Source organism: Filicampus tigris, chromosome 8 (assembly GCF_054856515.1).
Source record: "Filicampus tigris isolate MCC_2025a chromosome 8, RoL_Ftig_1.0, whole genome shotgun sequence".
Taxonomy (NCBI): Eukaryota; Metazoa; Chordata; class Actinopteri; order Syngnathiformes; family Syngnathidae; genus Filicampus; species Filicampus tigris.
In genome coordinates this window covers 1,614,287-1,627,316 of record NC_141224.1, presented here as the reverse complement: position 1 = coordinate 1,627,316, position 13,030 = coordinate 1,614,287, and the positions used below count along the sequence as shown (strand labels likewise).

Genomic DNA, 13,030 nt, shown 5'->3' with positions numbered 1-13,030 from the left:
CGCACTTTGCTCCCGACTCAGGTAAAAAGTCCCCTGACTGGCGAAAAAGAAACCCCAGATGACGAACGAGCAGCTGACCCTCGACTGGAAAACATTAAACTGCAAAAGGGGGGATGAAAAACAAAGAGGAAATAGTCATGTAATGAGGAATCCATTAGTTGATTTCCGCAGAATTCTCTCACGGTAGAACTGAAAATGTGACTTTCTTACCACAAGGAAGCGTAGCTCGACTAAAACCACTAATGCAACAGCAATGCAATAAAAGTCTTGCTTCAGTGCCATCTTGTGGCGTCTCGGTGCGAGGGAACTAAGTTCAAGTGAGTTGAGGATCTTCATTTAGACAAATGTAATACTTTGCTGCCATTCTGTGACATTTTGGTGTCAGACAACTATGTAGCAGGGAGCTGAGGAGCTCAGTTTGGACAAAAGTAGTTCTTTGCTGCCAACTTGCGGCATCTTGGTGCCAAGAAATTATGTTGAAATGAGTTGAGGAGCTTCACTTGGACAAAAGTAGTTATTTGCCGCCAACTTGTGGCATCTTGGTGCCAAGAAATTATGTTGAAATGAGTTGAGGAGCTTCATTTAGACAAAAGTAACACTTTGTTGCCATCTTTTGACATCTTGGTGCCAGGGAACTTTGTTCATGTGAGTCGAGGAGCTCAATTTAGACAAAAGTAGTGCTTTGCCACCGTCTTGTGTTGTCTATCGGCAAGTATAAACCTTTTTATGGAAGTTTTATAAAGGAATCGTATCTCTTATTTTAATCAGTGTTAACATGTAAGTAACAGTAACATTTTTAAGTATAAAAAAAATGCTTGAAGCAAGTTCAATGCTCTTCCCCCAGAAATTCCCCGGTAAGAAGAGATACCTTTTTGCCTTGATTTGAGATCTGTGAAGTGAGTTATATTTGAACTTGTTCAGACGGCCGCGGCAACAGCTCGTGTTGCGTGGAAGCAACCCGGAAGCCGCCGACTCCCACATTGGGGAATATAACCATAAATCCTTTTTGATGCCCAGCGGTCACTAAAGAGTCACGTCCAATCCCAGCGAGAATGTGGAACAGATTTGTCTTGGGAAAACAAGCTGTGCTTTGACTATCAGGACGTTTGCGGTGTCGGGAAAAGCCCCTCACTCTCATTGTCGGTCGGGCCACTGGCTCAAAACGCTGTCAGCCAGGGATGCAGATGTGATGCTTTGTTGTTTGCCGTGATTGATCATCCGGCGTGTCACGACGGCTCCGCTGCCTTCTCGTCTTGATTCTCTCATCTCGTGTGCCATAAAGCCTCTTAATGCACTTTAGACAAACATTCTTGTGTGCGGCAGTAAAATGTAGCCCTTTAAAGCCCCTTGGACACGCCCACTCAGACAGTGCACTTGTCGTAGCCATAAAAAAACAAAACAACGGCCAGGACTTCTCGGCGCGTGACTCCAAACTTTCCGTTGTTTTGGAAACGAAATGCTAAATATTTACACCCAACGGAACACAAAGTCAAAGATTGTGAGCGAGATGGTCTCTTGAAATATTCAGTTACTCCATTCAGACCAGGGACCTTGAACTCGTTTTCGGAACGTTTACAGTGTAACGTATATCAATTACATTTTTCCCATTTCCAGACCCCCCCCCCCAAAAAAAATCGTTTTTTGAGAAAGACAAAAATAAATGGCACCATATAGAAAACATACATATAAAATCATCATACAACATTAGAAAAGAGAATGTAAAAATAAATCAATAATAATAATTGGCTCTTTCCAATGCGTTTAGGTTCAGTGTGAGCATCTCCTCCATGCTTTGTGAGTGGTTGCATTTTGCATTTATGGGTTTGACAGTTTTTTTTGTTGTTGTTGATTAGTATTTTTTTTTTTTTTTACTTGAGCAGCAGCGTACCTGTAGCTCGCACCAAAAACAATCACCCAAGCGAATGGCTCATAACTGGAAAAACGTTGGGGCACTCGCAAGTCAAGACACCACTGTAAATGTAATTTATAATCAAACATCAGAAGCTTTTATTTTTTTTATTTTTTGGAAAGAGTAACATAGATTATTTGTCTGCGTTTTAGGAAATGAAGGATGTAAAGAAGTGTAGCAGTAACAGTTTGAACAGTCGGAATTATTACGTCATGAAACATAATGGCATTTATTGTTGCACTGGTGATTTTTATAAAGAACATTTTTGGGTTGACTTGTCCTTTAATTGATCATTTGGATGGATTTACATTGCGTTGGTCAAATGCCACCATTCAAACTGGCTCTCAAGGATCCCAATAGGTATATACGTCACGTTAAGTGCGGAGGGGCATATAATCGGATATCCTGAGATTGGAATCAGGCCTCTTCCACGTGTGGAGAAAAATGGCATACACATCTGATATCTAAAGCCAAACTGTGAAATAATTGCAACCAAAGCAGTACAAAATCGACACAATTGCCAGCTTCTATGTGCAAAATTGATATAAACAACATAAACAGTCAACACTATGTGGCGCTCATCAAAAAAATTCATCAACATTCAACACGATTAGGACGTGTGGAAGGAAAGCTAAATATAGAAAAATCTGTCATTAAACAGTTTCATTGTTTAAGATGCTTTGGTTGAAGCTGCATGATACAGTCACGGCCGATAGTCTGAACTTGACGGTAATCGGATATACTCGGATAGGAACCAGACCCCTTCCAAATGTGGATTCAAATCATGTACGTGTTGCACATCTGGAGACAAAATACAAAATATTTGTAACTAGAGGAACGCAAAAGTTAACATTCCAACGTGGAGCTAATGGAAAATGAGTGAACAATTAACACAACTTTGGTGAGCTGGAGAAAAGCTAAGAATAGCCGATAATGTGACAGGTATCTGGAGACAAAGCGCCAAATATTTACAATCCCCGTCGCGAGCAAGCACTGCCAGTCCTCCCTGCTGGCAGACGTTCACTCAATCCGTTCGGATGCTTCCGTGCAAACCTCGCACGTCGGGGGGGGTGCCAGTGGGGGAGAAAATCCGACGTTTAGCTCGGCCGACGTGTCGTGACATGATGCGAGCGTGGAGAAAGTGAACATGGATGCGAGAAGACAGCAGAAATTCAAGAACAAAGCTGTCTGGCCCTCAGAAGTCACCACGCTTGACTTTTTAGTGGAGGCGAGTCGCGCGCGCTCGCGCACGCACGCACGCACACACTCAGGCAAACACATGCTTGGCAACCTTCAAAGGCAGATTGTGGTCTTTAGTGTAAATAACATGTGCTGCGTTTGATGCAGACAGAATTAATGACAACGCAGAGTCCAAATAACAGAGGGCTCATTTCCGTCTGGCCTGCAGCCGTGGCGGCGACAAAGGCGCCTGGCGGCCATCGCGTACACTTTTCATTACGGCGAGTGAGTGTCTGCCTCCCGACGCCGATTAATCGCATCGTCTTCAGCTGCTAATGGATGCCTACTGTTTGAGCGTTCGTCTCACTTGGCATCATCCGTACAACGTTTACGCTTTGATGGCTCAAAGTTTATGACTGAGAAGGCTTTTCTTTCTGTCGAGGCCGACAGCCTCCATCCATCCGTTTCGTCCTCATTGTGGTCGTAGGTGACGAGCGTTCACATTCACACGTATGTCGGTGTGACTCCATTTCGAGCAGGGGACACCAAGTCCGGTCCTCAAGGGCACCTATCCTGCATGTTTTCCATCTCTCCCCGCTGCAACACACCTGATTGGAATGATCAGCTCATCAGCAAGCTTTTCAGAAGCCTGATAACGATACAGATCATTTGAAACCTGTGTGTTGCAGCGGGGAGAGATGGAAAACATGCAGGATAGGTGCCCTTGATTTAGAGTGTTTGTTTGGTTTTGGAACGTGAGAGGGGGAAAAAGCCGTGCAACGCGCAAACTCCGCACAGGGCGGCCTGAGCCCAGATTCGAACCTGGAACCTTTTGACCGTGAGCAGACATTGACCGCACTTTGACCCAACCCATCCTTTGAAGGTTACTCACCCCCAAATCAACTTTTTTTTTTTCTTTTTTTTTTTTTACTGATAAAATATAAATGGGTGTCTGCACCTAATTCTGTCTGCATGTCCTAGTCATTTTTTATCATCATTTTAGTGCATGTTTGTTGAAATCTCCAATTTGGGGCAAAAAAAAAAAAAACGTCTGTGTGGAGCCACCTTCAGGTTGAACACTGCACTGCACGTGAATTTGGCTTTCTGTCCTCTGATTGGTCCAGCAGGAAAAATCCTGCCACCGTGAGGTATACAAGTGGCTCTCTCTCATCCATGCCTCATAAACACAGCACAAACGAAGAGAAGAGACACTCAATTCTTTGTTATCTATCTGCTCATGAGGAGAACGAAGCACAATTTCTGCTACTCCCTGTCCTCGCGAGGAGGACGCTTCTCTCTATGTTCTAAACGTATCCCTCCGTTCCCTCGCTGTTGATTAGTTTTTGTGTTCCCTGTTTACATGGGTGTTTCCAACCTAAGGAGCGGGGGATCGATGCCAGCTGTTGGAAACATGTCAACTTGTTTTTCTTCTAGTGTGTGCACGTGGGTAAGAGATTACTGTGTCCATGTATCATACTTATGCCAAAGCATTACATTGCAAAAACATTTAGTCACATCAACAACTTTCTAAACGTTATCAACAAGTCTGCTGTTGGTAGATAACTTGGATCGAGGCTGCTATCTTCCTTCTGCTTTTCTCACTTTCTCCCCAGAGAGTTATTCAAAGTAAACATGAAAGCAGAAACGATTTCTTCTTTGCAATCTTTTCATTGTACATCATTCTTATATTTAGAACCTGTATTATGTAAGCTGAGGAGCTGGATTAAGACAAACGTAGTGCTTTTCTTCCCATTTTCAAGAGGCAAGTATAAACTTTACACGTACGTGGGCGGCATTTATTACTCGCAGATTTTTGCTATTCGCCGCAGGTCTGGATTGCGACCCACCAAGAATAAAATTCACTGTAAATTCAAAATAAATAGATTTTTTTTTCATTTGTAAAAAATTTTGGGAAAAAAAACAAAAAAAAGATGTCACATTCGCATCATGGGGTGTTGTGTGTAGAATTTTGAAGGGAAACATGACTTGTATCCACTGGCAAGTTTTCCAGTCTTCACCTTCATGGATGAATCATATCTGAATTTCATCCAATGTATTGTTAATGGTCGTCTTGCCATATTATCAAAGAACAGCACTAATACTGTCTGCTAAACAGGTACGCATCCATGTTCCCACTATGTGACTCATCGTTTCATCACCGCATCGCCCCCCCTCGCCCCCCCCCCGCTCTTAAACTCACCCACCTCTCTGGAAGCTGCGTGCTTGAAAGAATGCGTGTTTATTGCCTCCCAGATCTCTTGTAATGGCTAGCTGAGACGAAGAAGGGGGCGGCGGGGTGACTACGCAGACAATTACAACACACGGGAATGCTCCCCTCGCTTTTGTGTGTGAAGATGCCAAAGGCAACAGGTGACGAGCACACCACGAGGGCTTTTACTGTAAGGATCTCTTAGCACGGCCGTGACCGTCAATGGACCATGTAGACATGTCGCAATCCGTCTTGACGCTAACAGGAACACAACACTTCAGTTATTTTAGGTTTCAACATAATTGATTCCATGTCTCTGCTGTGTTGTATTCATTCCTTCACCCACATTACAGATCTGCTGGCATCTGTTCAAGCAGACGCTAAATGCAACCTAACCTGAATCAGACATGACTTTTGTTTATAATTGTATATAGCTGTACAGTAAAGCCCACAGGGGGGATACATTCCAAACCTGCGATGGGTAAAAAAAAAAAAACAATAATAATTTTCTCCATCCACTTGCTCGTAACAAATTTAACCTGAAGCGCCTTTTAACGTTTTCCTTAGCGCCTGATTTTTCAAATTTTTTCGAAGGAGAGTAAAAGTGTGCTTGCTTCAAGCGGTTTTCTTGTCAGTCCCAGTGATTCCCAATTAAAGTTTCTTCAAAACTGTCACAAAAAACAAAAGTGAGTTAAATGTTGTATATTTAAACACCAACATTTTCAACTGAGCCCTATTATTTAGTGGCGTGAAAACACTTAAAATGTGCATAAATGTTACAGTAAAATAGCGCCTTGTTTAGCACAGGGGTTGTCTTCCACAACCCGCCTCACGATAGACGGAAATCTGCCAAGTAGTGACTATGTATTTATATATATGTATTTTAAAGCTTTATGCATAATGCCAGTATAAATTATGCATGTGAGGTGCTGGTATTTTGTCCAGCTGAGGTCACCATCCTCCCATTCTACACTGTAGTATCTGTAACTTTGAATGTGGTATCCTTTTAAAAATGCCTGTTGAGCAATGTCGGAGTCGATTGTTGTCATTGGATCATGGCATTGCACAATCTCTTACTAACTTCTTAGCCAGTCTGTGTGTTGAGTTACTTGGCATAAGTTGTTGACAATCTTTGGCGACACTGCAATTCACTAAATTAGCCAACAATGTTTCCTTTACCGTGGACGTAAGACAGTTTTGAATCGCTGTAGTCACAGCGGATTTTAGTTTCTATTTTTCCCTTTGTCTCATAGACCAAAATGTACAGTATTCATTCTCACTAATGTTTCTAGAGAGGAAAATAGTGTCCTGCTATGCACAGTTTAAATTTAAGTATAATATGTTATCCAAAAATGAAAACCAATTGGATGTTTTATTAGGTTGAAATGTGTTTTTTGTCTTATCTTTAGCCAAACAAAAAAATACTTTATTTAATCAATATTTATCCAAATAGCCGATTATTCGATTCGAAATTTCCGCAGGATATCCGAATATCAAAATATTGGCTAGCTGCCGCCCTAGTATATCTTCTCTCTGCTCAGTCTGCGGGAACAGCGAAAAAGTTGCGGACCTTCTCTGCCTCCTCTTCTTGCTCATGATCACGCTGCATCTTTTCCAGTCAACCTCAATGCTGCCCGGCTTGTCAATTCAGACTTGAATGCATTGGAAAACAAGTTTTAACCAACATGGAAGTGTTCGTAGATAAATGTTTATTTGTAGTACTACACATTTTGCGATATTGTGGTGCCAAAACAGTTAAATATGGTATCAAACTGTTAGGTTTTCCTGGAGGAGGACCCAAACGCAGAAGGCAAAATTGTGTGCAAGATTAAGTATTTGATTTAAAACAAAAGGCAAACAAGGTGCTGGAATAATAAACTAACAAAATGTTGAAGTCTCCAAAAAACAACAAGGAACAAAACAAACTAAAGACTAGGACTGTGACTATGACTGGACTTTGGCAAGACTTACAAAGACAGGATAGAACAGACGAACCAGCAAAGGCCGAAAGAAAGCTGGTAACTAAATAGAGACAAGTTAACGATACAACCAGGAACACCTGGACAAGACACAGAGGGCAGGAGGAAGCTGGTTGGTTAACTCAAGGGACTGGGATGACAAGCACAGGTGGACTCAATAACTTAACGAGAGACAAAGGGACACAAGGAAAAGCATGAAACTAAACTCAAAAACAAAACTCAAAACGGACCATAACACAGACATCAAAGATGGAGACGTGAGCCTTTGTGCCGCTTGACGGAGGCGAGCGTGCGATCATCAGATCAAGCAAACAATGGCGTGCGTCTCTTCTCTTGCGTGAGGCCATTTCAAGTCCCGTAACAAACCACCAAAAGTGGGTGGAATTTTAATTTGCAAATGGACGGGCTCAGAGTTCAGTGGAAACAACGACTGATTGACAGCGCCGTTCCCCCATCCCCATTATTTGGCCATCACTTAGGCGGATTGAATCCCCTTCGCCAGCAATTAGGCGACGGCTTGAGTTGCGGCGCTCTTTTCACCCAGTGAGAGCGCGGCCACCGCGCCGGTGTCGCCATGTGCCGCCCTGCCAGCTAAGGTGTCAGGGCGGCTCAAAAGAAAGTGTCTTCATCACCTCGGGCAAACAATGGTACCGGCTTCCATTATTCATGTGCCGCCACGTTTTCGAAATGCATCCAAGTCGCTGTCACTTAACGCACTCTCCCTGCTTCGCCGAGGCCCGGCCGGATTGCTGCGGATCTGTGGTGGCGGACGGCGACGGCAAGAATGATTGCAAACATCGGCAAGTGTCAAATGAGTCATCCAAATGTTAAAAACTAGACTTTACACACATCGGATCGCCTGGATCGGATGGGCCGATGTTTTGCATTTTTATGCAAAATCGAGGATCGGTTGTAATGTGATAATTTGCCGATGGATCACTGACGTCATTGATTGGATCCGCAAACAAAGACATTACGGCAAACACAATCTCGTTCACTCTAGGGACGTTCTGTGCTGTTGTCGTTAATAATCCGTCGCCTCTCAGCATAACACAGTCAGATTTTTTGTTTGTTTTGTGTTTTTTTTTTTTTTTGTCCCGCTCCCCCATTTTCCATGTATTGTTTTATCGGTATTCTTGCCAGAATATTTAGGGTTAATTTTTTTCCCCAATGCATATGAATGGCTATCACTTTTATGCACAATGTGGCTATTCGTGGGATAGCGGATAGTGTTGTGGCTGCACAGTAAACAAGTTGTGTCAATAGATTGGAGAGATTGATCCATCATCTGATTGGATCAGTGATCGTGTATCATTTTATTTTAAACTTGCCCATCGGTTCACAAAGGAAGTTATCGTTCCCAACCGCTGATCAATGTCTGCTAAATGCATTGCTCCGCTCATCTGTCAACTGTCAAATGCCACAGCTATCAACTTTAAGAATGGATGCCACTTGGTTGCAGCAACTTTATTTTATCTCCACATAAGCGCACTTTTGAGCCGCGAAACATATCCGCTGAGAGCCTTTGATGGCTGGAATATATACTCTTTGCGGGCTTTTGCATGCCGCGACAATGAGGCGCTCTAAAGCGGCCATGCCAGCTCTAGGCCCCTGTCAACAACACACTGGCTGTCATGACGTCTGACTACTACGACCCCCCCCTCCCCCGCCCCGCACAATAAGGCACTATTAGGCAGCCACGCCAGCCGCCTATCCAAAGGGAAGCTGCATTTTCTGTGCGTCAGCATAGCTTGTTAGCCAACTGCACTTTGCAGTAGCGTCGGCAAATTTTCAGCAATTATGTTCAAACACACATTTAGAAGCACATCTCCAAATTCTCTTAACAGTGTCTTTAAATCTGATAGCAGCCCTGTGATTACTTGCATTAAAATGCTTTTTTTTTTTAGGGTATCTAAAAAAAAGATTTGTATGGAAACTTATTGGACACTCATTGTGCTTTTTTTTAAAAGTGGTGATGGTTTCCATAATTGTGAAGTGATCGTGGTGATACGGTGGATTGAGTCTTCTAAGGCCCAGGTAGCCAATGCACGGCCTGCCACTGCCACGGATGACTCAATCTTTCTGTGTAACATGAACGTCGGCCTTCGATGCCTTCCACGCCAACTTGGCCACATTCGCTCGGCCGCTCGGCGGTGTGTAGTTACCGCACGGTCACTCGATCCGGCTGCACACTGGTTTCCTTTTCACGTCCCTCATGATTAGAGCCTATCGCGTGTCCCTCGGGCTCTTGTTTGACACCTCAGCTTGGGTGTCGACAAGGTGCGATCAGGTCAGCGCCGCGAGGTGTGAAGATGGAAGTTCATCCGGCTCTGGCCTAAATCTCCATCACGATGACACAGCAGCACATACGGTTTTACCCTAATGAACTCTTATGGCTTTTGGTTTTTGGGTGTTGACTCGGTGGACACGTATTTGGGCTAGCATGTTAGCAGTCGGCGTCCTTGTACATGATACTTCAGTCATAATTTCTTAAGTGCGCTCATATTTTTTCCCTGGTATAGATCGTCAGACGTCGGTCATTTTATGTTTATTCGTTTTTTTCTTTTTACATTCTTCAGACGAGACAGGAGCGACATTAGCTGGGTTGTTGTGACACATTTAGCTGCACTTGGATTTTTGTTTATGAACTTCGTCGCCAGGGCAAGACCAGGTCAGGTGTTCCTGACTTCCGCCATCCTGACATCAATATGTGACGATATGAAATTGCATTTGGAAAAAAGCCACAACTTTGCCATTGTGTCCGTTGCTTAAAACCGAGAACACTGTAGACACACAAAACTACTTAACAAGAGTGAGCACACGATTTTATTATTGGCGCTATTGTGAGTTGCATTACGTAGTACATATGGCAAATTTAAAGCCATATGGTCAGTAGGCCCCGCGACATACATATTACTGTGTTTTAAGTCTATTGTGTTGTGGTTGCACTTTACTGTGGTTTAAAACTGCATTGCTCCAATCTGAGAGCTCTTTCTAGAATTTGAAAGGGAACACATGTTATAAAGATGACTTTTTAATCATGTCTTGGGTTGAATGCAAAATGTTTTGTGTCTGACCACTTATCAGATGTGACATTAAACAACCAAGGAAATCATGAAAAAGCTGCTACATTTTTTTTTTTTTACGCTTTTTTCCCCCCAAACATTTAAGTATATTTTAAGTAGAAAAGAATGTTACATTTGTTTTAATGTTATTTTATTACCATATTTTCCGGACTATAAGCCACTACTTTTTCCTAGGTGTTGAACCATGCGGCTTATATAAAGGTGCGGCTATTTTTCACCACTAGGGGCCCTCTAACCACAGTTGGAATCAAAACTAAGAAAAAAAATCAATGCAAAGAAGAATACGCTACTTTTTCTTTAGCAGATAGAACACGGACGACAAATTACAGTTAATTATTTTCAAATCCTCGCGCCTTCGTCATGGAACCTCTTATGTATTGATGACATCATTAACAGGATGTGACTGCAGGTCAACAGGCGAGGGCGCTATGCCCTAGGTTATGCATTAGGTGGTATGCAGAAGTAGAGCAATAAAAGGTGGACGGTCACTGACAAACTGGAGTGTGCTCAGTTATTAAATGCGGGTCAAAATCCAACAGAAGCCACACGAAAAAGTTGGTATGATGCAAGTTTTAAGTTGAAGGCCATCGATCTTGCTATCCAGGAAGGAAACCGCGCTGCTGCACGCAAGCTTAGCGTCAATGAATCTAGGGTGAGACGTTGGAGTCGAGGCGGCAGAGGGAAGTCAAATGTACTGCTTATTTTCTCGTGCTTGTGTTCCGTTTTAATCAGCAAAGTTGCTGCCGTGTTAAAAGGCACTGATAGGAAAGAATCTGTTCAGGTATGTACATGTACATTTGCAGTTCAAATGCAGCAAATCTAATTGTTCAACATAGATAGGTGTGACTTATATAAAGGTGCGGCTTGTATGTCGTTTTTTTTCATCATTTTACTATAAAAAGATGGATGCGGCTTATACACAAATGTGTGGCTTATACTATTTTTTATATTTTATGATTTAAAAAAAATCAATATTCATTTTACAGCACTTTGTTTCAGTTGTGCTTTTTTGAAGTGCTCTAGAAAGAACTCACCTATGTATGCCAACAACGTATAGTGAAATGCTTGTCCATTAGATGGCAGACTGTGGAATTAACCTGTGTCGCCACCTGCTACTGTTCATACATCCGAACACGACCTTTGTATTCAACTAAACGGGCCCAAATTTTACACTGCATAAGTTGTGGCTTGCTTGAAATTCTTCAGCTACACGAGAGGGTCAAAATTCTGTCTGGTTGCTTTCTTATTTTCCGTAACAGGCGAAGACTGGCGTGTGAAAGAGGAAAGAATGCTACTGAACTCTGAACCGCTGGGAGTAGAATCAATCAGCGATACATGATTATCGTGATTCATTTAACCTTGAGGCCGAGCCAGTGGCGTTCTCATGCTGCCCAGTAAACACGCCTGATCATTTCCAGACTGATAGAGATCTGCGCAACACCCCAGCATCTCCATTGCGTCGCACATCTGCCGCCCAAAAACGCCGGCGTCGTTTCCAATCTGCGCCCTCCTCGCTTTATCAGAAGCCCGGACTTTCCCCGCGTCGCCTTTCATCCTTCCAGTTATTCCGTCCTCAAATGTGGGATGAGTCATTTGCATGCACGCCGGAATACGCGGCGCGCTCGCCTCCCGCGGAACAGGTGCAATCCAGGACGTGGGTGTGGCTGCGGGGAGAAAAAGCATTTTTCTCACCTCTCGGAGGTCACGTGAGCGATTGATTGAAGAGCAGGTGCTTCCCGGATGGAGAAAATCTGTCCTTAGAAAGATTATAGCTTTCCATATGAGATGTTTATTCAACAATACAGTGGACTTTTTGTTTTTGTGGGATATGAGCTGTCATTCAGCCAATTTTTCTTTTTTGCGGCAGCAGCAGTTTGGCAGATGGTGAACAATTCGTCAAGCTGTTTTTTTTTTTGTTTGCAACTCCCATTTGGTTTACTGTCAAACTAAATATAAAACCAAAAGCAATTACAATTGCGCAACATGTATTTAAAACAACCACGTAACTGCAAGTAGCTTAATGTTAATCATGTTCAACACCATAGACGGGCTAACGAATACCATCCATGTCACGCTGTTACAACCCTTTAAGCTGTTTGAACACAAATGATGGCACAACATAGAATATCAAAATACTTGTAGGCATAAATTCTTTCTCCTATGCATGTCTCCATCTGTGCAAATACTGGAACTCTGGTTACTTTGATGTCTTGGACGTGATAGCACTTCTCCGTCACTTGGCAGACTATTAAAAGTGGTGGCTGTTCGCCCAGTCGAGCTGCCAAGAGCAAAGAAACTTGTGTGGGGCAATTTTATGCAAATAAGATGACAAAAGATTGAGCTGGTTGTTTATTTTCGGACTCACCCCAGACACAGTTTGTGTACAAACAAATACAAACTCACTTTTGACCTAATATGACCCCTTTTAACTCTTCATTCGTTCCTTGGTCGCAGACGATGAGCGACAGGCCCTTCATCCAGAAACTCTTCCGTCCCGTTTCACCGGAAGGCGCCGCTCACACCCTTGGCGACCTGCTCAAAGAGATGTACCCTGCAGCATTACCCAATGATGGTATGTAACACACACACACACATGGACTTGGCAGCTACATCCACTCTCAAAAAAGACTCACTCGATTTACCACCAGTTGCCTTTCCGAAAAATAGT

The 13,030-nt window shown here is 43.1% G+C and overlaps 1 protein-coding gene across 1 annotated transcript in view; it reads left to right on the top strand.

Moving 5' to 3' along the window:
* The window catches only part of atg5 (ATG5 autophagy related 5 homolog (S. cerevisiae)), a 33,674-nt gene that overhangs the window by 8,202 nt on the left and 12,442 nt on the right, over nucleotides 1–13,030 (top strand). Inside the window, exon 7 of the mRNA XM_086037937.1 lies at nucleotides 12,817–12,934. Coding sequence (XP_085894063.1) covers nucleotides 12,817–12,934 — 118 coding nt within the window. The remainder of the gene's footprint in view (nucleotides 1–12,816; nucleotides 12,935–13,030) is intronic.